General features: G+C 30.7%; 6 protein-coding genes and 2 pseudogenes across 8 annotated transcripts, besides 2 other annotated features; 2 read left to right on the top strand and 6 right to left on the bottom strand.

Annotated features, from left to right (window-relative positions):
- Positions 1-304: 304 nt before the first annotated feature.
- On the bottom strand, positions 305-3,694 carry TVAGG3_0191610 (regulation of response to stimulus; the record flags this gene model as incomplete). Its single annotated transcript, XM_001316437.2, has 1 exon — positions 326-3,367. The coding sequence occupies one exon, from the start codon at positions 3,365-3,367 to the stop codon at positions 326-328; it is 3,042 nt and encodes a 1,013-aa protein (XP_001316472.1).
- Positions 3,695-8,186: 4,492 nt separating this feature from the next.
- TVAGG3_0191600 (antigen BSP-related family) lies at positions 8,187-12,067 on the bottom strand (the record flags this gene model as incomplete). Its single annotated transcript, XM_001316438.1, has 1 exon — positions 8,761-11,322. One exon carries the CDS (start codon positions 11,320-11,322, stop codon positions 8,761-8,763), a length of 2,562 nt encoding a protein of 853 aa, XP_001316473.1.
- A 722-nt stretch (positions 12,068-12,789) lies between these two features.
- On the bottom strand, positions 12,790-17,891 carry TVAGG3_0191590 (antigen BSP-related family; the record flags this gene model as incomplete). The annotated part of the gene is made up of 1 exon (XM_001316439.1): positions 12,790-17,772. One exon carries the CDS (start codon positions 17,770-17,772, stop codon positions 12,790-12,792), a length of 4,983 nt encoding a protein of 1,660 aa, XP_001316474.1.
- A 78-nt stretch (positions 17,892-17,969) lies between these two features.
- On the bottom strand, positions 17,970-18,697 carry TVAGG3_0191580 (uncharacterized protein; the record flags this gene model as incomplete). Its single annotated transcript, XM_001316440.1, has 1 exon — positions 18,251-18,697. The coding sequence occupies one exon, from the start codon at positions 18,695-18,697 to the stop codon at positions 18,251-18,253; it is 447 nt and encodes a 148-aa protein (XP_001316475.1).
- Positions 18,698-19,686: 989 nt separating this feature from the next.
- Positions 19,687-26,255: part of a mobile genetic element that runs on past the window's edge.
- TVAGG3_0191570 (uncharacterized protein) lies at positions 19,955-20,389 on the top strand (the record flags this gene model as incomplete). The annotated part of the gene is made up of 1 exon (XM_001290350.1): positions 19,955-20,389. The coding sequence occupies one exon, from the start codon at positions 19,955-19,957 to the stop codon at positions 20,387-20,389; it is 435 nt and encodes a 144-aa protein (XP_001290351.1).
- Positions 20,390-20,545: a terminal%2Cinverted (terminal inverted repeat of Maverick-2 transposon ID:TVAGG3_0191410).
- On the bottom strand, positions 20,546-21,073 carry TVAGG3_0191560 (protein of unknown function, DUF4107 family; the record flags this gene model as incomplete). The annotated part of the gene is made up of 1 exon (XM_001290351.1): positions 20,546-21,073. The coding sequence occupies one exon, from the start codon at positions 21,071-21,073 to the stop codon at positions 20,546-20,548; it is 528 nt and encodes a 175-aa protein (XP_001290352.1).
- On the top strand, positions 22,222-23,076 carry TVAGG3_0191550 (annotated as a pseudogene). Its single transcript has one exon. A coding segment is annotated over exon 1 (855 nt).
- Positions 24,473-25,154, bottom strand: TVAGG3_0191540 (annotated as a pseudogene). The gene has a single exon. A coding segment is annotated over exon 1 (682 nt).

Below are 26,255 nucleotides of genomic sequence, written 5' to 3'. Positions count from 1 at the left end.
TTATACCAAACCAACATTCGCACAATTGAATGTTACTGGATCAGGAATTGAATTACCAGAGATAGTTAATGGAAGAGTTCCATGCTCTCCTCCATTACTTTATGAAAACTTCCGAGTTTTACAAAAGCTAAGAAAACATTAATTTTAATTCAAATCATTTTTTACGGATTAAAAAGTTCGTATACTAAACTCATATTTTTTTCACTCATATACCATACAATCAATATATCCGATTAATTCAGATTCTTTTATAATTCTTGATATAAAATTATCGCCAGAATTATTTTTATTTTGACTGTAATATACATAAATCATTTTAAGTATTTTACTTAATTAGTGAAATAAAGAAAACAAAATTTGAAAACAAATTGAAATTATCAAAACGAAAATGGCATTGTTTTTCTGTCAAAATGATAGCACTGCAATCATAATTGTCGATTGCTTCTGGGAGTGTGATTGATATCGATTTTACAGGATATTGTGCAAATGTTGAATTTTTGTACTTTCGAGAAACATAAATAAATACATTAGGTTTTGGTTCATAAATTCTATGAAGTTCATTAACCATTTCATCAAGACAATTGTCTTCTTTACCTAAATAGTAGATGGATTCAATGTGATTACTTAAAGAATTGCTCAATAGTTGGGCATTATCTGCTAAATAAAGATTGATTTTGTTCTGGAATGTGAATGCATTTGGACAAATTGTGCAATCAGAATATACTTCAATATTAACAAGCTCATTACAATTTTTGAAAGCATTAGGTTTAACAATGATTCCTGGATATATAATTACCTGCTTTATTCTTGTGTTTGCAAATGAATATTCTTCAACAGAATTCATGAAAATTGAAAGATTAATTGATTCAAGGTTTCGACATTCATAGAAAGCTGATTTTCCAAGTGTGATCAATCTTGGTGGAAGTCTGACAACATACAATGAATTGCATCGATAGAATGCAAACTCATCAATTGTAGTCACACATGGTGAAAGTAATAATTTCTTCAAATAATCACATTGACAAAATGAAGATCTTCCGATCCTTTGTAAACTATAAAATGGTAACAAGCTAATATTTATGCTTGTGCATTGATAGAATGCTTCATCTCTGATCTCTGTGATTGTGCCTGCATTGTCAAATCCAACTCCATTCAATTTGCTGCAAGATTTAAATGCTTTCACTGGAATTGTAGGATAACTTCCATATAATTGAACATATAAAAGCTCGGCACATGACTCAAATGCAGATTCCCCTATTGATGTTAAACTAGAAAATGATAGATATATTAACTTCGAGCATCTATAGAATGCAAATGATCCAATTATTGTGAGTGTATTTGGAAATGAAACTGAAGCCAAGTTTGAACATTGATAGAATGAATTTTGCTGGATTTCTTGAAGTTGTTCTTGTATTTCGATTAATTGAAGTTTGGAGTTACTATGGAAGGAATTTTCACCAAGTGTTGTGAGACGATAGAAATAAACTTGTTCAATGTTTGGAGAATGATAAAATACATTAGATGGAAATTGTGTAACTGTACAGCTGAAGTTAACAAAAACTAGCTTTGGACAATTACTAAAGGAGTATTCTGAAATTGAATTTATCGATCCAGTAATTGTTATATTTGCCAATTCACCGCATGAATCAAATGCACGTTGATTGATGTTCAAACTATTTCCATTGATGTCTAATGTTGAAAATGAACATTTATAAAATGCATATTCTCCGATTTTGCTGAATGATGTCAGTCCTTGAATTGATGAGAGTTGATTGCAATTATAAAATGATCTACTTCCAATATTCTTAATATTAGAAGGAATAGAAATTGTTGTCAAACTTGTACATGATTTGAAACATCCATCTGGAATTGTTCCAATATTTCTATTTTGTTGAAATGTTACTTCTGTTAATGAACTGCAAGATTCAAAAATATTATTGCCAAGAATTCCAATTTGACCAGGAATGTCAATAGATGTTAATGAATTGCATCCAGAAAATGCATATTCTTTTATTTGTCTGACTGATTGCGGAATAACGAATGATGAAAGTTTAACGCAATTTGCAAAACAGAACATTGGAATTAATTCTGTCATTGTAGCTGAAAATGATACAGATGAAAGATTTATACATCCCGAGAATGAAATGTATTGACCATTATAACTCTGATATGAAATTGTTTTAGTACTTGTGAAACTACGTAAAGACGCTGAATTTGAGAAAGAAGTATTCATTATTTTATTGATATTTCCATCAATCAATATTGTTTGCATATGTTCTGAATATATTTGATTACCTAAATAAACAGAACCATTCACTAAAACATGTTGAACATTTGAGTTAGTAAAGCAGTTATCATTAAAATTGATTGTATCACATTCGATTTTGACATTTACTATACATTCAGCACCACTAAAACAGTATGAGTTCAAAGTAATTTTGGTTCCAGAAAATGTGAAATCAATTATCAAAGGACAATTGTTAAAACAAAATCCATTTAGTTCAATTGTTTTTGATTGGAAGGTGATTTGAGATAATTTGGCGCAATTAGAAAACGCATTGTTTCCAATAGATCTGACCGATTCGGGAATAATCAAAGACTCTATTAAAACACAATTACTGAGCATAAATGAACTAATTGAAGTTAATCTATTCGGAAGATTTATTACTGATAATGAAGAGCATCCTGATAACAAATAACTTCCAATTGATTGAATGGAATCGGGTAATTTTATGTCCACTAATGAAGTACAACCAGAAAATGTTGAATTTCCAATACTCAATGAAGATGATGATGATTTTATTTCAACATATTTAAGATTTGTATAATCTTTAAATGAATTTTCTTTGATTGCATATGCATTAAAAAGTCGAACTTCTTTCAATGTTGATTGGGAATTAAATGTGTTAGAACTTATTAAATCAATTCTACCAGCAATTGTAATATTTTCTAATTTATCGATTGCATTAAGAGCATTTTCATAATTTCCCGATACAGAGCCTCCAATGAAAAGATAATTAAGAAGGTTACAATTATCAAAAGGTGATGACTGAAATGAAATACTACTATTGATTATTATTTTTTTAATATTGTGGTTTGAAAATGCATTGTTAGTCAATGAAACCGATCGAATATTATTTAATATTTCAAATGTTTCAAGATAATCGCAATGGGTAAATGAATAAGATGGTATTTGACTTGTACTACCAATTGTTAGGGATACTAATCCTGGAATATCTTGGAATGATTCCGATTTGAATGTTATACTACCTTTTATCAGAATAAATTTAATAGATGGACTATTACTAAATGCTTTTGATCCAATTGAAGAAATATCACCAACAATTGTAATAGAATTCACATACATTATATTGGAAAATGCATTATCATTTATTTTTGGAATGTTCGAATGAATTGTGATTGACTCCAAACTGTGACATTCATAGAAACAGCAACTTCCAATTGATCTTATCGATCCATTGAATTCAAAACTTGGTATTGGACATTTAGAAAATGAATAAGAACCGAGAGTTATCGTTTTTGATGCAATATTAATTGTAGTTAATGATGTGCAACCGAAAAAGCAATAATCAATGAAATTAAACTCTTCTGCAGTAATTGATAACGATGTTATTGATGAGCATCCGAAGAATGATTCTTTTCCAATTGATTTTATATTATTGTTGAATGTGAATGATAATAATGAAGAGCAATTGCAAAACAAACCATTTGGAATTGAACTAATTGTAGTTGGCAAAGAAATAGATTGTAAATTTTTGCAACTTGAAAATGAATATTCTCCAACTGTTATTATGTTTTCTGGAATTACAATGTTAACAAAACCGCACCCAAAGAATATATAATTACTTAACGAAGTTACTAAATGCGGAATGCTTATTCGAGATAATAGCGAACAATTACAAAATGCATATTCGCCAATCGAATTGCATGTTTCTGCCAGTTCTAAATTCTGAATTGATGTACACCCGCTAAAAGCATAGTTACCAATTGATGTGAATTCGCCAATTTCGATGTTGAGAAGTTGAGAAAAATCTTTAAATGATTTATCTTTTATAATAGAAGTTCTTCGGATTGTTATGTATTTTAATGTAGATTGTAAAGGAAATGTTGCTGAATCCACATAATCAATTCCTCCTAATATTGTTATATTTTCTACATTAGAAAATGATGAAAATGGTTCATTATTGTTGCTTAATTGTTTAACAGAGCCTAAAATTAAGACATTTGTTAAAATAGTGCAGTCATTGAAGCATCCTCCAAAGTTAGAATTAAAATCTCCTTTGAATGTTACTGATTTAAGGAAATTATTAAATTCAAATGCACTTATTTCGATAGAAGATAATGTTTCTGGAATTTCTAAATTGCTGAAATTACACCCGGAAAATCCATATTCCCCAATAGATATGAGTTTTGTAAATATAGAATAGTCAGAAAATGAATTGCATCCATAAAATGCAAAATTTCCAACTGTTTGAACTTTTGACAAGCTGTGAATAGTAACGACTGAATTGCAGCCATAAAATGCTTCATCATTTATGCTTATGATATCCGATGAAAAAGTAACTTGCTTTAATCTTTGACAATTATAAAAAAATTCTTTTGGAATATATGAAATTTGGCATGTAATTGAAACTTCTTGCAATGCGTGACAGTTAGAAAAAACTCCATTGCCGAGACTGCTTGTCTTTACAGTAATACTAATTAAAGAGTTGCAATTTATAAAAGCATTCTCTTTAATGGAATCTATAGGTCTTTGAAAATTAATACTTCTAAGTGAGAAACAATCCTTAAAACACGAATCAGGGATTAATCCAGAAATAAATTCAACATTTTCAAGATTTATACACCCTTCAAAAATTTTTTCATGAGAATATTGAACGATTGGATATCTGAGAGTAGAAAAATTATTATATGCAAAGCATGAATCACCCAAATCTACATCCCTCGTTAACCTAAGGCCATCAAGACTTGACAAAGAACAATTATAAAATGCTCGGGAATCTATACTTGAAACCTCACATGTGGAAGTATAATTTGTCAAAGATATACAATTTTCAAATGCGCTTGAACCTATCCTATCAGAATATCCAATAAATTCAGTTAAATGAATACAATTTTTAAATATCTCATCAGCAGGTTGATAAAAACATTCAGTTACTTCAACTCTTCTTAATCCAAAACAATTTCTGAATGCAGATGCATGTAATTTATTTTGAAGAGTAAGATCTGTTAAGCTAGTGCAATATTCGAAAGCTGAGATTTCAATAGCATCTTTAATTTTTAAGAAATCAAAATTCTTGAGAGATAAACAATAATAAAAGGCTTTTTCTCCAATAGTACATGGTTCTGAATGAGAAACAGATATTAAATTAATACAATTCATGAATGCACTTATCTCAATTGTTGTGACTTTGCCTAGTTTTACCTCTTTTAAAGATTGGCATTCGGAAAATGCTTGTTTAGAAATTGTTTTGAGATTTTCATCTCCTTGGAAATATTCAATAGAACTTGAAGAAAAATAGTAACTTGGGATTTCGGCAATATTTATCGATGTGACATTTTTGACTTCTTTATTTCCATCAAAATTGAAAGAGAAATCGATTTCATTTCTTAAAATGTAAACACCGTTTCCAAGATTTTCTATATTTTCGTTTGATTTCAATTGTTTTTCTTTATTTAATAAAGGATATGATTGTCTAAACAAGATAATAAAAATTATCATTAAGGATTTAATAATGAAAAATTAAAATTATTGTGGTTAGAAGTGTGGAATATAGGAAAAAATTAACTAGGGTTGTTAGATTCCCGACGATAGGTGTCTTGGAAGATTTGCCTGGTGTCATCATAGTGTCTTTAAATCAAAAATTTTATTTTGGAGTTAGTTTTATTGATTTTTCAATAAAAAACATTTCTAAAACAAGAAAATAAAACAAGAAAATAAAACGATAAAATATTTATATTTTATATAAGGATCTTATATATTTAAAATAAATATCATTTTATTTTTTTCATTGGTGTCTGTCAAACCATAATACACTATTCAAAAATTCAATGTGTCTTGCGGTTTCAAAAGACACCTTCAAATTGAACGATAGCACGGACACTATTGAATTTTACCCATTGTATTTAGTTTTTACCCTTTTTATTTTTAAGAATTAATGACTGAAACAGCCGTTTTGCTATGACCTCAATCACTTTTATTTATTATTTTAAATATTATTTAATTTTATTATTTGAATAGGCCAACTTATATTTGAGAAGCTCAATTTGAGACCACTTAATACATTGAAATATCATAAATATTGAAATATTAAAAAGTGTATTTCAAAATATTGAAATTATAAAAATTTATAATACTGAAATTGAGACAAATTAATAAATTCAATGTGTTTTTTTGAAATAACTCTCAAATATTATTTTTTTGTTTATTTAATGATGAATAAATATGATTGCTTTAGTCAATCATAAAAACTAATTTAAGTTTAAAATAATGAAAGGATAATTTGATCGTTTTTTAAAATACAATTATTTTTGATGATTTGCAAGAATCTTTGAAAAGAATATAATATAGGTTAAGGGTTTCGTTTTGCGAAAAAAACGTACAATACGCAATTTCGCTAAAAAAACATTTAGCTAGCAATTTCGACCTTTGACTCCACTCAAGACGTCACTTTTTTAATTTTGCGGTATCATATTTTTGGAAAATCTTTATGAATATTATATAAAAAGTCTCTTTAATATCTATATTTCATATTTTTATCGATTTTTAAAGTTTTTGCGAAAAGTATTCAATTATTTTTGCTATTTGGTCGGGTAAATGTCAGATTTGCGACATTTTCTGATATGATATTCAGATTCTACGTTGATAATAATGCTTATAGAACCCTCTTGCTATTGTGTCAAAATTGCGAAACCGATAGCAAAAATATCTCGCAATATCAAAATTGAGATATTGAGTGAATTATGCATTATAGAGATTAAAAATCTGATTTGTGAAAACATCTCATCAGTTTCTAGCTAATTCAAAAATCTTTACTATCTTATTCGATTAAAATGAAAAGGGAATAGTTTCATTATGCTTTAAATGACAGCCTTATAATATAATCATAGTTTTCGCTCAATATGCAGCATTTTTTTTTCGAAATCTATGGTCAATATCCTAAATACTGATTGCTTTGCATTCATATCTCTTACATTTTCTATACCCACATCACTATTCATTGCTATTCCTATCTTTTTCATTTTTGTTTGTTTCTCATAATTTCTCAAAAAACATGATAACTTGATATTTGTAAATATCATACTTTATAACGTAAATAAGAACTTGACCTATTAAGAAAAGCAGTAATGAAAAGAAAATCTGAAATTCATAAAAATTACAAGTTTCTGATGACAATTAGCTTAATTAAACCAGGTACAAGATTATATAATTGTATTTTCTATCCAATTATCCATATAATATCTTATCCAGAAAAAATAACTTGATCAATACCAAATGATTTTTTAACTAGTAAATAAAGTATTTTCTTTACACACACATTGTATATCATAGTTTTTTTTTTTTTTTTTGGTTTCGCAAAACATCCAAAAACAAATATGCTATAAAAGTGACGATTTTAGCAAAACGAAACCCTTATATAGGTTCTATTTTTGTAAAATTTATCCAAATCATGTATTACATAAATTACGATTAAAACGATGAAAGAACCAAAAGGTGTGTTTTGTGTTTTGTTGTTGTGTGTTGGATGCGGGATCCTGTTATTTCCGAAATCGACAAAAAATTTGGAAATTTAATTTCCGAAATCGAAATTATATTAATGTTTTTAATATTCTTATATCAAAAAGATTAAAGTTCATTAAGAGAAAAACAATTCTTCTTCTTCAATCTATTGGCGCATTTATTTCTACACGCCAATAAGGAAGGGAAAATTATAAGACACCATGGTGTCTTCAAAACGCTAATTTTTGATATTTTTAACAACCCTAAAATTAACCATTAGAGGTTAATTTTATCCTTCGTTAAACTATTTTCGGGGTTTTGGCATGAGTGACCTTAGAAAAAAGAAAATAAAATGAACGATATTAATTTCAATGAAAAATCTGAAATTTTATATCAATGAACTTTTAATTATATGAGATATTAATATTAGTGTTTAATGGAATGGATGAAAATTATATATAATTTGAGGAAAAATTAATTTCAATAAAGAACATTCACAATATATGAATTTCAAAATTTATACTTGAAGAAACAAAAGTTCCCAAAAAATCTCAAGGATAGTGATATTTTGCAATAATTTTATAATAATCCTAGGTACATTGCTAAAAACCCTGCATTACTAACTCCAATTCTGCACCTTCCATTAGAATAGATAGGTTCACAGCATTCAATTGATGATTTAACTTTCGTGACTTGTACTGGGAATCCGGCGAATGTATTGTTTTTGTATTTCCTAGAGACTAGAATAAACCGATTAAATGATGAAGGATATATCTGATGTAATAGAATTACCATTTCTGGCAAGCACTTATCTTCTCTTCCTAAGTAGTATATACTCTTAAGTGTGTTTGAAAATGAAGAAGCGAGTAGTTGGACGTTCTCATAAATATATAGGTTCAATTGGCTGTTAGAAGCAAAAGCATTTGCACAAATCAGACAGTTTTCGAAGATCTCTACTCTTTCGAGATATCTACAATTCTTGAATGCATTTGGTTTGACAACAACTCCTGTATATATAGTTATTTCTCTAATTTTAGTGGCTGAAAACGAATATTCGTATTCATCATCATGGAAAGTGTTACAGTTTCAAGATTGAAGCACTCCTTGAAAACAGATTTCCCAACCTTTGTTGCCCTTGGAGGCAGGTAAACTTTCTGAAGAGCATTGCATCCTAAGAATGCAGAGTCTCCGATTGAAATTACCGATGGAGAGAACCAGATATTATTAATTGAATTGCATTTTTGAAAAGCATCATTATTTATTGTCTCTAGATTATAAAATGAAAATAGGTTGATATTCAGGTTCAAACAATTCATGAAAGATTCAGATTCGATAACTGTAATCATTCCCGGATCTGTGAAAATTGCACTCTTAAGTTCAATACAACCTTTAAACAATCTCTTACTGATTGTGTTGAAAGTTCCTGAGATTTCGAACTTTGTGAGGCCATTGCATTGCTCGAATGCAGATTCTTCTAAAGAGTCAATATTCTCGAATTTGAGCTGGGTAATCTTTCCACACAATTTGAATGCTCCAGAACCAATTGATCTTAATGTATTTGGAAATGAAACCGAAGCAAGATTCGTGCAATTACAGAATGCATTATCATTAATTGATGTGAGATCATTTTTGATTTCGATGGATTGGAGTTTAGAAAAACCGCAAAAACAATTATTGTCAATAACTTTAACTCGATCAATGTATATAGAGACAACATTTGAATCAATCCCGAATACAATGGATGGGAAAGTATTAATGTTTCCATTTATTCTAACCGTTCTAAGATTCAATGAATTTAAGAATATGTTACAACCAATAGAATTAATTGATCCAGTAATTGTTAGTGTAGAAAGTTTGGAGAATGATTCAAATGCATTGTCATTGATTACTAGATCTCGTGCATTTATACTAAATGTCGTTAGTGCGCAATTATAAAATGAATCAGATCCAATAGAACTCACTACATTTAGTCCTGAGATCGATGAAAGTTTGTTACAATTATAAAATACTCTATCATAAAATCTTTGAATGTTGGTAGGGATTGTAATAGATGTTAAACTTGTGCATGATTCAAATGTTCCTTCCAATAATTCATTATTGTTGAATCCTGAACCTGCAGATATAGAAAGAGTTTGCAAATTATGGCAGCCTGAGAAACAATAGCTTCCAATTGAAACCATATTTCCACTGAAACCAAATCTAGAAAAGCTACATTTTGCAAACGAATATGATCCTAATGTTATTCTCGTTGAGGCAATGTTGATAGTTGTCAATGATGTACAACCATAGAAACAATAATCTGGGAATATAAATTCTTGTGCATTGAATGACATTGATGTTATTGAAGAACATCCATAAAAAGATTCTTTTCCAATTGATTTAATATTATTGTTAAAAGTAAAAGAAGATAATGAAGAGCAGTTACAAAATAAACCATTTGAAATGACATTTATTTGTGATGGCAATGATATTGAACCTAAATTTCTGCAACAAGAAAATGAATACTCTCCAATATATGAAACAGCATTTGGAATTGATATCCTTGAAAATGTGCATCCATAAAATGTATAATCATTTATTGATGTTACAATCGATGGAATATTAAATTCATTAACTGATGAACACTTATAAAATGCATAGCTTCCAATAGATTTAACAGTTGATGGAATTGAAAAATCTCTCAATGATACGCAATTATAAAAAGCATAGCTTCCAATAGATACAGTGCCAGTAAACTTAAATATTGCTAATTTTGCATAATCTTTAAAAGAATTATCACCTATTAATTGAATTTTATTCACTCTAATTTCCTTCAATGTGGAATTTGAAGAGAATGATGTTTCACTTATAAAACTTAAGTCGCCAATTATTGTCAATTTTTCCAAATTTGTTAAAGAACTGAAAGGTGCTGAATCTGAATTCATATTTGTTACTGTTCCACTGATATATAGTTCTTTTAACTGTGTGCAATTTTTAAAACAAGAATTAAAATCTGCATTATAATCTCCTCTGAATTTAACAGATACCAGATTGCTATTATTTGAAAATGCATTTAAGCCAATTGATGTTACACTATCAGGAAAATCTAATGATATAAAATTACAACCTAAAAATCCATAATATCCTATTGAAGTTATTTGTGTAAATATTCTTATGTCAGAGAATAAGTCACATTGATAAAAAGCATTGTTACTAACAGTTTGAACCTTATCTATATTGCTTATTGTTGTTAATGATTTACAATATTTGAATGCTTCTTCGCCTATAATATTGATTTCTGATGTGAATATTATTTTTCTTAAGTTAGAACAATAGCAAAATAACTTATCTGGAATCGTTGATAATTGACAATTAATTGTAATTTCTTGTAATGAGGAGCAACTATAAAAAGCACTACTTTCAATACTATTAGAAAAAATCGTAACTTTTTGCAAAGATTTGCAATATCCAAAGGCGTTGTTTCTTATTGAATCAATGGAATTCTGAAAAGTAATTTCTTTCAAGGAACCACAATATAGAAAACATTCACGCTTAATAATCCCAGATGAAAATATAACTGTTTCGAGATTGTAGCAACCCATGAATAGAGAAAAGCCATAACCTCTTACTTTAGGATAATTAATAAAGGAAAAATTATTGTAAGCAAAGCAAGATTCATATAATACTGAATCCTTCGTTAAACAAAGAGTATCTAAATTAGTTAGTGAACAATTGTAAAATGCATTATAACCAATTACATCAATGTTACATTTGGAAATATATTTTGAAAGGGATATGCAAAAATGGAATGCATAACTTCCAATATCGGGGTAATAACCAATGAACTCTGCTAAATTATAGCAATTTTGAAAAGTATATCCCCTATCACTCCCAAAAATATCTATTGAGGATGTACATTCTACTTTTTTAAATCCATAGCAATTTTTAAATGCAGCCTTCAAACAATCATGGCCTAATTTTATTTCTGTAATGCTAATGCAATTTTCAAAAGCTGATTCGCCAATTGTACTCCTAATATGCTGAAAATCAAATTCTTTCAAAGATAGACAATTATAAAATGATTTATAATAAATTTCAAAATATCCTGTCCCTGTTACAGATACCAACTTAATGCAATTTATGAATGCTCGAGCACCCACATAGTTACAGCTTCCCAAATTTACTCTTTTTAAATTGATACAATTTGAAAATGCTGTATCTAAAATCTTTTGCAAATAATTATCACCATCAAAGTATTCTAAGGTACTTAATGAAAAAAATCCTTCAGGAATATTTGATATATTAACAGTTGAAACCTTAATAACCGATTGATCATTTGCAAAAGTGAAACCGTTTTCAATTTCATTTTTTAAAATAAAAACACCATTCCCTTGATTGACCACGTTTCCACTTGATAGCAATGCTCTCGATTTAGATTCCATTGATATATTAGTTTCATACAAACTAATTTGTAATAGAAAATATAAAATTGGCATAGCAAATAAATCACCATTTCATCCAAGAAGAGTTAAGGCCTTTAGTATTTATGATAATGAAACTATAACTTAATTTAATGTATTTATTTGTGGATTCATTATAACATGATATGTTTAATTCGAAGTTTTGATTTTTTAATTACTAAAAAAATGAAAAAACTAAGGTTGATTTTTTAACCACATTTTTGAAAATATTAATATTAATAGTTTAAAGTTGAGATTCATTGACTTTTGAGTTAATTCAAAACTTTACACAATAAATTGAATAGGGGAGAAGAAAATTATGTTGGCTATTATATATCTCATGCACATGGCATTCATAAAAAATTGTCGAGTTTTTTTTTTGCGTAAAGGATTTGTCTCTGAAACTCTAATGGAATAAAGTTTTTAGATCATTAATATTAAATAGATATCAATATTTATTCATATTTCAACATGATATAAAGTATTAACAAAATGGTAGAACAATGAGCAAAATTTAAAATCCTGAGTATGTTTTTAAAATTTATTATCAATATTTATTAAAATACAATAAAAAACAAAATATCTATAAACATATATAATAATTATAATCTACAAGAACTCTTCTTCTTCAGGGTAAGACATGCTAGAACCATTTCTATCAATCAATCTGTCTGTGTCGTGGTTTCTTGCCTCAACAATCAAAGAAATCTTCAATCCAGCAATTTTTGCCACCAACAAAACAACGAAGATTCCACAGAAAATCGACGAAACAGACAAGAAAATCACCAAGAACATATTTGGTTTCTGTTGTTTATTAGCAAATGCGTTCCAATCATTGCATTTCGAGCTCTTTATCACAGGGAATCCTCCAAACAAATCGCTTGGATACGATTCAGAAACGAAAACAACAGTTCCTTCAGGGAGAATAAAATCTCCAATAACAGCAGAACCACCGCAATATCTTATTTTCTTTATATTCCTGCAATCGAAGAAACAATCCTTAGCTATTTTTCTCACATTAAACGGCAAAGAAACATGTTTCAAATTCGTACATCCGCTGAATAATTCCGATGTCAATTCTGTCAATTTCAAAAGATAAATATCAACTTCTTCGAGGGATTTACAGTTTTTGTAAATTCCTTTTCCTATATTTGTCAAACTACTCGGCAAAGAAACTTTCGAAACACTTGTTCCTTCGAAAACAAAGTTTCCAATGAATTTTATCGAAGGAATATTTATTTGTTTTAATAAATTACAATTACTAAAACATCCATCGTTAATTGTAACATCAGTACACAAAGAACAATCAAATTCTTCAATTTTGTCGTTATTTGAAAATGAATAACTTCCAAGGAAAGTGACACTACTTGGAATTGTCACTTTTTTAAGTGAAGTATTATAAAAACTTTTTTGGTCAATTTTTTGAAGTTTTTCAGGTAAAATTACTGAAAATAAACCTGTTGAATTTTCAAACAAACTTGTAGAAATAGTAGTTAAACTTGTCAAGCTCAAATCTATATCAACTAAATTGATACAACACGAGAAACAAAATGGATTTAAAGTAACTAATCCTTTTTGAAATGTAAACTTTTCAATTTTCGAATTCATGAAACATTTTTCTTCGAAAATTTCGATGTACTGATAACTAAAGCTCTTCAAATTAAAAGTGTTCATGAAGCACTCAGAACTTATAGTTGTAATCGGACATTCATTTAAGTTCACTTCACTTATGTCAGAATTTTTGAAAGCGGCGGTTTGAATTACATCCAAAAATTTTGTTCCGTAGAAGTATTTTATACCAGAGAAAGCGAAACAGGAGATTCCTATTGATCTCAAGTTTTCAGGGAGTTTTATTTTCTCTATTTTCGTGCAATTATAAAATAATCCTTGCGGCAATTTCTCTATTTTCGTCGATTGCAAATCAACTGTTTTCAAACAACTGCAATCTTCAAAACAAAACTCACCAATCTCTGTTAAACTACTAGATGCAATGAACTCTGTGATTTTCGTCTCTGATAAACTTTGACAGCCAATTGAAATGATATTTGAGGGGAATTTAATCGTTTTTATCAGTGTTCCATGAAACAGGAAATTTGGAATTTTCGATTGATTCAAATTAGAAATTATAACCGCTTCTAACCGTTTACAACCGTAAAATACGTTATCTTCCAAAACACAGTTTTCTGGGATTTTTATCTCAGAAATAAATGTGTTAGAAAGACATTGTCTTGAAAAGTGACGACAAAAAGGTGACAATTTTATTTTTGTGAGTTTTACGCAGTTGTAAAACATCGAATTACTCAAAAATGTCAACTTTGTTTCACTTAAATCAACTGTTTCCAGAAGACTGCAATTTTCAAATAAACTGATTCCAACCGAAAAAACCGTTTTGACAAATTTAATTTCTGTCAAAGCTGTTTGAGTAAAAGCGAAATTTCCAAACGAAAAAACAGTATTTGGCAACAAAATTCTTGACAAACTTATACAGTTATAAAATGTTCCTTCTTCTATTTTTGTTATTTTCGTCTGCGAGAGATCGATTTCTTCCACAGAAGGAGAACTAGAAAAACAGTAATTTTTGATTTCAAAAATTTTTTCTCCAAATTTGTGTTTCTTGAAAACGCAATTACTGAAAGCGAAATCTCCCAAACAATTTGTGTTGTTCGATAGTTTGAATTCGCTTAAACTTGAGCAGTTAAATACAAAACCACTCGGAACAATAGAAATGTCACATTTTGACAAATCAATTATTTTCAAATTTTGACAATTAGAAAACGACTTTTCTCCAATGAAAGAAATGTTTTCCGACGCAATGAACTCTGTCAAATTCGTACCTGAAAAACACCTGTCGTTTATTGTTGTCAAATGAATGGGCAATTCTATTTTATTGAGGGGAGTATTCAGAAACACTTCTTTTGACAATTCTTTGACATTTGTTTGAGAAATGTCAAATTTTGTCAAACTTTGGCAGAAACTGAAACTTCCCTGAGAAATTTTATAAATTTTGGAGTTCATGTTTATCTTGGACAAACTAGAACAGTTTTTGAAACATTCGAAACCGATTTCTAAAACGGTTTGTGGCAATTTTACACTTTTCAACAAAGTACAATTATAAAACATCTGGTAATTCAAACTATCCAAATTAGTGCGGCTTAAATCAGCATAAGTCAAAAGTGAACTGAAAAACAATTTTTCAGACACTATTTTTAAAGATTCCGGAAGAATTATTTGATTCAACCCTGAAAAAGAGAAACAACCGAATTCCAGCTTACTAATTCTTTTCGGCAAGTATATTTCTTTCAAATTCCAATCATAAACAAACAATTCTTTCCCTAAAAATGTCAAATTTGTATTATACATGTCAATTTTTGTCAAAAATTCGTTATTTGCGAAACAAAAATCACCAATTCTGTGGAGATATTTATCGAAAGAGAAGTACTCGATAGCTGTTCTAGAGAAGCATCTTTCTCCTATTTCCAAAACAGTCTTTGGGAGTTCTATCGATTTCAAATTTTGGCAATTTACGAAAACATCATTTTTCAAAAATTTCAAATTTGTTTTTTGCAAATTTATTTCTTCCAACTTCAAACAGTTCTCGAAACAGTTGTCCTCTATTACGGATATACTATCAGGCAGTGTTACTTTTGTTAGTTCACTTGCATTGACAAAAAGAGATTTCCTGAGACTTCTAAGTAGAGTTTTTTCGAGATTTATATTTTTCAAAGAAGAATTTGCAAAAGAAAAATTTCCAATTTCTTCAATTTCATCAGGCAACTCTATTTCTTCTATCAATGTGTCTTGAAATGCACCATCCTCTATTGTTTTAGCACTGTTTATCGTGATCTTTCTCAATTTACTGTGTTTGAAACAATTTTTTGTAATTTTTGTCACTTTTTGTAAAAAAATTTCTGAAATTTCCGAATCTTGGAAACAAGCGAGACCGATGTATAAAAGATTTGGTGTTTTTATATTTTTTATGGAGCTTTCGAAGAAACAACATGTTCCAAGTGAAATTAAACTGTCAGGGAACAAAATCTTTTCCAAAGAACTAGTAAACGCGAAGGCAGAGTCACCAATTGTCTCTATACGTGTCTTAGATAGGTCTATCTCCTTCAAATCGAAACAGAAAGAAAATGCTAAATTTCCGATTTTCCTGATTTCGCCGGAAACTTCGAGTTTCGTCAACGCCGGACACCACTGGAACATGTAGTTGGGGATTTCATGGACAGATGTCAATGAAACAAGTTGCAAACAATCACAATCTGTGAAAACACCAATTCCGAGCTTTTCGACCGTGTCTGATGCAAATGATTCTAACCCTGAGGACCGGAATGCTTCGTTACATATTGTTTTGATGGTTTTTGACAAAATTATTATTTTTAATGCGGAACAGTTGAAGAAAGTTCGTTCGTTTATGGATGAAAGTGATGATTCCTCCAAGGAAACTTTGGTTATCGATGTACAATTCTCAAACGCCGATGATTGAATATCATATAAATTAAATTTTGCTTCAAAACTGCTGATTTGAGTGTTTTGGAATGCACCAACACCTATTGAGTACAAGTTTGGTGACAGTTTGATGGAAGAAAGCTTGTAACATGATGAAAAAACATAATCTTCCAAAACTGACAAATTACAACGCGTAAGATCGATTTTTATCATCTCAGTACAATGTTCGAATGCTGATGTCTTGATTTTGTTCACACTTTGCATGGCTGTGAATGATAATAATCCGGAATTGTAAAAAGAACGCTCGCAGATGCTTGTAAGTAGTAGGGATGTGCGTATTCGCTGTAGTTTCGTACAGTTCTCGTATGTACTTTTGGAAATTACGTTCACTTTTGTCTCGGAAATGTCGATTGTCGTTAAATTCTCACAATTAGCGAACGAAAACTCTTGGATCTCGCTGAGCTTGTCTGGAAATGAGATTGTGACTAACGAGGAGTTGAAAAAAGCGTGATCTGAGATTGATATTAAATTTTCTGGTAAAATAAGGTTTGTTATTGATGAAAATGCGAAGCATTCGGCTGGTATAGTTGTAATTCCGGTAGATATTAAGTCAATGTTCTGTAAATTTCGACAATTTCTAAATGCAGCTCTTCCAATGCTGAGAAAGCTTGGAAGGAAGGAGATATTGATGATAGAACTCTTCTCAAATGATTTCTCCCCTATTGATATAAGCGTATTGGGTAGTTTCACCTCAGTTATCGATGAATTGTAAAAAATTTTATCGCTTAATTTCGTAATTTTAGTGTTCTCCAGATCGACAAACATACACCGATTCATATACGCAAATGCTCCAGCACCTATTTCTATGATCGTATCTGGTAATGTAACACTTACGACGTTTGTCTTAGCAAAAGCGCCTTGGCCAATGTTAGTGACTGTGTACACTTCGTCGTTGATTGATTTGAAGCCGTCGAGGTGGATGGAACCGTTGAAATTTGTATCAATTGCTGGTAAATCAACGTTGTTGTTCTCTATGCTTAGATTTTTCTCTCTTTTGGAGCATAGGAAAACAACATCGTTGAATGTCACCTTAACGTTCGATTCCGAATTAACGAAAGGTGAGAAAAAAAGGAAAAAGATCATTTGAAAAAAAAAAAGAAAAAAAAATTAGTTGATGTTCCCCTGTATGTGACTTGTTAAAAATGAATAGACCTTAGCTTGTAAATTGAAATTTGCTCAGAAATATCATGGTAAATCCATAATATTGATAAAGATATTCTTGAATTTTTAACAATAATAGTAAAAATATCAATTTCATCAAGTATAGATTTTGTTTTATTAAAGATAATACCAATAATCAAAAATAATTTTAAATTTTATCAAAAGAAAGTATTAATAAATATAACCAAAATATTTTCTGATCCAATATAGTCTATTGGTCTAATTCACAAAGATTAATTTACAATCAATTTTTTTTATATATTTTAATGACAATTTTTCATTTGAGGAACTCACAATTTCGGTCTGTTCTTGAGATTGTAAAAAATGTCGGCATATAAATAATGCATGAATTTAATATAAGATATACAAAACAGAGATAACTCAAGTAAAAACAATAAAATCAACTAAATACGATTAAGTCATCTACAATTTTGTGACTGTTAACGGGGACTCCTTTAAGTCTCGAGATCATTTCTTTTTGTTCTCTGTCATGTCGTGATTCGATATCAGCTAATGCTTTCCTTTGTTGAGCTAGTAATGCTTGATATTCTTTTTCGTTTGCTAAATCTGCATCATCCGACGGTTCGAAATAATATTTCGGTTTTGTATTTGAATGAGTGATTTCCGGTGGTGGTAATTGTCCAATTGCTTGTTGTAACTGAGATTCCATTACTCTTTTTAGCTCTAAACCCTCTTCTTCATCAAGATTACAAGTTTTAACTAGTTCGCTTACAACTTCATCAATATCATCGTTCTTAACATCGAATGTGAAGTATATACCATAATCTGATCCATCTTGAGAGATTGTCAGATTAATTCCGACTTGATGGGGGTTCAAATTCGTCATTGGCAAAAAAAATTTTTATGAAATAAAATTGATAAAAATCCCATATTTAAAAAATGTATCTTTTTAAATTGATGATACAGAGAATCCTCCACTCAGAGGTGTATGCGTAGAGAATGTGACTCAAATAAAAGGAATATGACTTGAAAGAGCACTTTACCGCATCTTGAGTCTGGGTAACGATATGGGTAAAAAGGGGAAAATGTGAATCTAAAAAAATCCTCTTATTAACGAAAATTAACTGGAAAAATATGTTATTTGTACAATAAAAAAATCGATATCCAAAATAAAAAAATTAATTTCATGTCCGCAAGACTTCAACTAGAAAAATAAATACTTTATATTATAACAAATCTATATCAAGCATTAAAAAATCATACTTCATTGCATTCAATTTGTCTGGCAAATGATGTCAGAAGTTCTCAAAATTGTGAGAATCATAATTAATTTACCATCTACGTTAATTGAACATTTCATTTGTACAGATTGTAATATTACGAGTATCGCGCCATAAAAGAGGCTTTTCTTTGTATGTTTTATAAAAGCAATCCCAAAGTTTGTATGGAGCTTGCGTTCTGTTGCATTTTTGGTTATATGGTTTACACTTCGCACGATAGAAATGAAAGATTTTGGTGTTATTCCCAAACTTTCTGAAATCAAATTCGTTATATTTTTGAGGGAAAACTATTCTTGAGTCTATAAACATTTTGTTTAATACTCTTTGATCATTGTACCAACGGCCCATGTGTCCATTGAGCCATTTCAAGTATTCAATGGATTTATTCAGAATATTATCATTTATGTACTTAAAATTATTGAATACCATAACACCAGCGTTAAAGTAATTTTTGAATCCTTCAAATCTTCTTGCAAAATCAAAAACTACGATTGCAGATTGGTTGTTGAAATCATGGAAGTATATATCTTTAATATTTTGTACTACAATTGCATCTCCATCTAATTGTAAGAATCTTTCCATTTCAGGATGCGCAAGTTAGTATCCCTAAGTTGCGTACTGTGGCACTGCGCGCCTCCGTACACCACTTAGCGGTTTTGACACTTTACGAAACCGGTAACGTATATTTTACAACACAACCATAACACAACTTAACCTTAAATATTTACAAAACCATCTGACACATAAACAACTTCACTAACGACTTCACTAACGACTTCACTAATGACTTCACTACCGTCCTCACTAAATAAAAAATAACCTTATTTTTATTTTTTTTAAATTTTTTATTTCATTACAAAGACATGTCTGACTACATTTACTATGACTCTTTCCCAGAACGTTTCCGTGAACTATTCAAAACTCAAGTAAAACTGAGAAACATGCATTTTAACAAAGACAGACCCATTGACGATGAAAGAAACCCTGAATATATTACAATCCCTTATGATGCTAAATTTATTGCATACATTCCTTATGGTCGCAGAGGAACGAAAACTATTTCAACAAAGAACAAAAATTATTTCTGGAGCGATGAAGAAAATTGCCTTATCTACATAAATGCATACTTAAATAAAGCTACATATTGTACAAAAGAAGGTTGGACTGGATTTGAGCTCTACATATACGACGACGATGGAAACAGACGTTGTGTATACCCATACGATAATATGTACCATTGTTTTCATCAAGCATTAAACGAATACATAGTCAGTAAGGGTCTCATTCCTGTTGAGTAGATATGCTTTATTTTTGTTCTGTCATTTATAAAAAATAAACTTAAAAATTAATGATATCACCACCCTCACACGTATGAAAACATAGCACAAAAATAAATTTAGGTGAAGTGGTGAGATCTCACCTCTTTTTTCACCTGTTTTTTCACCCTGTTGAATTCATTGCTTTATAACTCTCTTCCTTGGTTTCTTTTTAGTTGCTTTCTTCACGTCTGTCTCCAACTTGACTGTCTTTCTTCTTCGTCCGTAATGATACCAGTTACTTCCACCAGTCAATGGGTCAAATGGTCGTTCATAAGGGTTTCCATACATTCCATAAGGTCCGTATGGATAAACCGCTGGTGGAGAAGAAACATTTTCTTTAGTTCCATCGACTCTATTTAAATGTATTGTTTCACCTTTCATCTGGTCATTAAAGTCTTTTGTGTGTTTTGCAAACTCATCGTCCTTTCCTAAAGCATTTTCTGACTCAGTCGCAACCAAATTGGATGCTTTATTTATGAGCCCTATTTTATTTAATCTTAACTTCTTTGCAACCCAGCCTCCAATCTTCCCTTTATTTGCATCTAATGTCTTTGAAACCCTTCCTCCACTCATTTTATTTACTGCGTCATAAGCTCCAAGTGCTTTTGCTCCAAATGCTAATGCTTTTGTTCCCATTGCGCCTAAAGCTGCCCAAGCTACCATTTACACCATATTAAAATCATCTCTCTTCAATATTATCTCATAAAAGTTCTCGTTACTGGAGAAAGTCAATGAAACATAAGCGTTCTCACGGGCTTCGCCCTCACCGCTTTGCGGTCTATCTAACTTCTTTCTTATCTCATCATACGCTTCAAAATGTCTGAATAATTGCTAACATCTTCTACAACAGTTATTTCATCATGAATGACCTTCAAGAACAAGCTCATTTAATATGCTATTAAAATCATCTCAATAATGAGTCCATCCTTTCCGTCTTTGGTAGCACAACATCTTTCATTGAAGAAGGGTCGACAAGTCTTATGTTAAACTTACTGACAAAGTTTGTTATACTATAATGCTTCGGCGGCGAATACATGTAGTTTGAAAGACATAATATAGATTCTTCAGCAAATTCACTTATACTGGATTTTATAACAATGTTCTCACGAGACCAAATACCACCAATTGAATCTTGTAAGCAATCCTGCTGAACCTTCTACTGTAAATGTCGATGTAACATTCCACGAAGGTCATCTATTGACATCGTTGAGTCACTGAATTTAAATATTTTCTTAAAGCAATCGTCATTATCTAACCATGCAATAGCTTTGAAGTTTTCATTCGAATATACATCTGCTTCATTAAATGTAAAACCTGACTTCTTTGCAGAGACGACTTTAAAATCTATTGAGTTTGTTTCAAAATTATATGCTATGGTAACTTCTGAAGGTAATGGATGTCCTTCCGCAGTCAGTTGTTCTCTCACTACCGTTTGAAGCTTTGTATTAAAACTTTCATGTTCTCCTGTATCTAAGTTCACATACACAGCAACAGGGAAACTATCTTGCTTCTTTGTTCATCATATATATCTCAAAACATTAAAGTTCTTCAATAATATTGTTCTTCCTGCTGGAATACTTCGAACCTGTCTGATTTCAATAGCTTTCTCACCTCCTACATACTCTACCCAGTGTCTTGGATATTCATAAGTATACTGACTTTCTTGAATTTTGGTAGGTTTCATCATAACGTGTTCATAGTATATCTTTATACTCTTGTCAGTTAGACTCAGTGCTATGTTCTGAATATTTCTGACTTGCATTTTTAATGGAGATAAAATGAAGCATTTAATACATGACGTAGATGAAGACATGAATGAAACTACAGACAAACTTAACTCTTCTCTCATTCTTCCTTTCAGTAAGGACTATGAGTTCTGTTCAAATGGTGTTTATTTCTATTGTGGAAAGATGGGTTCAGGTAAGACATTTAACCTCATTCGTCATATACTCATAACAGAACGTTTAGGAAATGACTCATATTATGACCAAATCATTATATCAGCAACTTCAGACTCTATGGACTCAACAGCGAAAACATTTATGTCAAAAGTTCAAGCCTCTGTCGTTAAAGTTCCAGACAGTGAACTCATTGAATTTCTTCAACGTTACATTCGACGTAAGAGGAAATATTATGCCATCGTTGAATTTATACAGTCAGGAATGCAAAAGACTTCAGAAGAGATGGAAAGAATTATTGACAAACACCACTTACGTCAATACTCAGGAGTTTACGATATAAAACGACTTACAAACTACATTCTATCAAAACTTTCAAAATACCCTTCAAAAAGTATCCTTCAAACACTCTGCTCGTTTGTGACGACTTCGCCGGAAAAGGTTTAGTGTCAAAACCAGACTCACCATTAGCTAACATCATTACTAAAGTCAGACATTACCACTTAACTATAGCAATACTTATGCAAACATGGAGGTTTTTAGCTTTAAACATAAAACGTCTCATAACTGACTTCGTTATCTTTCAAGGTTTCTCACGTTATGATATTGAACTCATTTGGAAACAGTCAGGTATAACATTACCTTTTTGAAGAAATTTGGGAAGCATATAAGTCTCTCATCTCTCCTCGTTCATACCTTGAGATTCATATCATGACTAATACCATTAAAGTCAAAAATATTCCATGGGAACGACCAACATTGTTTTAAAGTTTAACCTTCAATTGACTGATGGTAAACAAATTCCATGCATCTCTGTCGCCATTTCTGTTAATATTTTTGCTGTCATTCATATCATCCACTTCCCCATCCGTTAGCTTTTGAGGATATGCGTTAGAATAGCTGTTCTTAAATGAAGGCTTTTCACCTTTGAGAGCATAAACTCTATAACTTTCTGCATACTTTATGTTTGAACCTCCTGAGCCATCATTGACATAAATTTTTATAGGCTTCCACCCTTTGTTCATGTTCTGCTTCTTCCCTTAGCTCTTTTGTTCAGTAGTTCTACATCTTTATACACAGCTCCTGTCTCAGTGAATTCAACAATATTTTCATTCGTTAGCTTTACATTCAAACCCTTGTCGAGTATATTGTTCATTTCATACATATAAAAGGTTTTTATTCTATATGAAATGAGAAGCAAATCCATCTTAGCTGGTGCCGTTAATGTTCCAATTGAACCAACATCAAATGTTGACTCACGAACGACAAACAATATTGTCATAAAGAACTATAGTTCAGAGTGTTTGAAAGAACCAGAACCAGAGCTGAAATCCGTGAATTTAAACTCAGCTTCAAACGCTAACGCTACATCAGATGTTAAGTTAGAGTATCCACCACTGGACCAAATTCTTTCAAGAGAAGCCAACGACAACCCTTACACAAATGTTCAAACAAATCCTTCAGATAACGTAGACCATTACCTTCTTCAGTTATACCAAACAATTTTACTCAAAGACGATAAGAAGCTTTTGGTAAATCTTATAAGCAAGAACCAAATAATTCTAACAAAGGAGGACCTTGAAAATGTTATATCACGAATAACAGGGAAACAATGTGTCATTGACTATCTCGACCCTGAAATCGAATGCTGTGGTCAAACGCCACCATTCATGAAAATAGGTAACATCTGCATCATTGAAACACCAGGAACTACAGGAGTTGAGTTTAAGTATAAATATTCGAACGAGTATACAAAACTTTCAACAGAATATAAAGCTTTGTTTGAAATATGTTTTAGTAAATTAAGCAGTCAGGAGGGCTCTTTGAGCCCATCTTGGCGCTTTGCGCCGTCAGTCAAAAAAAATTTCAAGTTAGCAATTTGTAATATCTATCCAAAACTTCTTCAAACAGTATCGAACTCATCTTCATAATCAAACCTAATCTTATTGACTTGGTGCAGTTTTCACTAACACAATATTTTTCTGTTCTCTTGACTGACATAACTAACTCATTTGTTTCATCAAACAGCAACAACCAAAGTTCATGACCTAATACATAACATTCATACTTTATATTTTTAGCTCTGAGTTCTCTTGTAAGCCGTTGCATTTAATATTTTCTAAAAAGTCAACTTCAACAGTCATTCGCACTGGTGCCTTCAGTTCTACAGGCTCTCCTTGAAAGTCAACAAGTCTGAATTGCATGTCTTTCAAATTATGAGGACTAATGCGAACCCATTTACCTAAATGGGTTGCTATGACAGGAACGTTTGGAATGAACATTGAATTGACTACATAACAGAAGGATTTATATTCTACTGAACCTTTACTATTAACTCCTGAAATACCTGTGACATTAGCTATTTTTGACTCAATGTACAAACAGTTGCCATAACATACGTATGGAACAGATTTCATCTCAATCGTTTTGTCAACACTTTTCAAAGGAAATGTCATATGGTATGCACCCAAAAGAAGTTGTACTCTATGACTCATTCTTGGTATCTTAAACTCCTTCGCATAACTGAACTTCAAAAACTCCTGCAATAAGTTTAACATTCATTAAGTTTCTTCGTTATCCTTGTTTATTGTAGTATTTATGAGAGCATTTAACACTCCAGCTAATGTTTCCATCTTATATTCTACATTATTGTGAAATCTTATTTCGTGCTTCTTTCCATCTATTTCAATCTCCATGAAATCTGTTTCATCTGTTATAACGAATGAAGCGATAGTATTGAAGTCAACCATTCTGAATGCAAGCGCCTCATTCTGTAGACCTAAGTTTGTTTGTAGCTTTACTGTCCCGTATTCGTTTGGGTCTGTACTTTGCAAATAGAACAACATTTATTCTCATTAAAATATGAGTATAGCTGCATATGCGTATGAAGCTGACAGAGCTAAACGTTTATATTTTGGTCAATACTCTCTCACACTTACTGACAAATATATTGTTATCACTGATGGAAATACTGAGAAATACATTTAACATGGAAGGACTATGAAAAGTTTGACCCTATTTAACTCCATGTACTATGCCGTTTATAAAGGACGGTGAAATTATTGAAAAAGATAATACAACCGTATATAGGTCTGTTTATGAAGCATTAGAATATATGTTGAATCATAACCCAAAAAGATTTGACCCAAGCACTACACCATGTGCAATGCCTTTTATTAAGGACGGTGAAATCGTAAGAGTTCCGGATTCAACGGTTTACACAGCTGTTCAAAACAGTTTACAAAACATTTTAGCGAATATCTTTAATTCAGAAACTACAGAAATAAAATTACCATATATAACAGATGCTAAAGAAATTAAATCAAAAACGACAACATTATTTACGTCACTTAATGATTTAATGACTTATATCATTAATATTCCTGCACCAACTACAACATTTGATCCAAACTCGACGGTTTGCAGTGTACCTTTCATAAATGACAGTTCATTAATTGCTTTAAGGGATTCAACAGTAAATGAATCATTAAAGGCGTCATTAATGAAAATCATTGATTTTAACTCATTCACGAATACATATAATTCATTCATTAATGTTTCATATGCTTCTAAAGAAGGTGAGCCAAAAACTATCGATAAAGCGGTGTATGAAATAAAAGCATCAACGACGAAATTGAATTCGTTAACTTTTGACGGTGATAGTTTCGTTAATGACATAACATCGGGGAAAACAAATTTTAACGAAAGAATACTTAAAATCTCATGTTAGTGAGTTCGTTGAAATTGAAAAAGAAGGTGGAATTAAGTTCGATCCACTGAATTTCATTTTCAGCTTAGCGAATGCGGGTGTTAGTTTCGCTGAATGGACAACTATACAGAGTGAAATAAATGCAATATGGACGTTTTTGGGGTCAAAAGCGGGAATGGGTGAGCTTGTAAATGCTGCAAGAACATTAGGTGAAACAGGAAATTTTGTAGATGGTTTT

Source organism: Trichomonas vaginalis, chromosome IV (genome assembly GCF_026262505.1).
Source record: "Trichomonas vaginalis G3 chromosome IV, whole genome shotgun sequence".
In the NCBI taxonomy this organism is placed as follows: Eukaryota; Parabasalia; order Trichomonadida; family Trichomonadidae; genus Trichomonas; species Trichomonas vaginalis.
The sequence above is the reverse complement of the archived record's forward strand: the minus strand, read 5'-3'. Positions and strand labels throughout refer to the sequence as shown.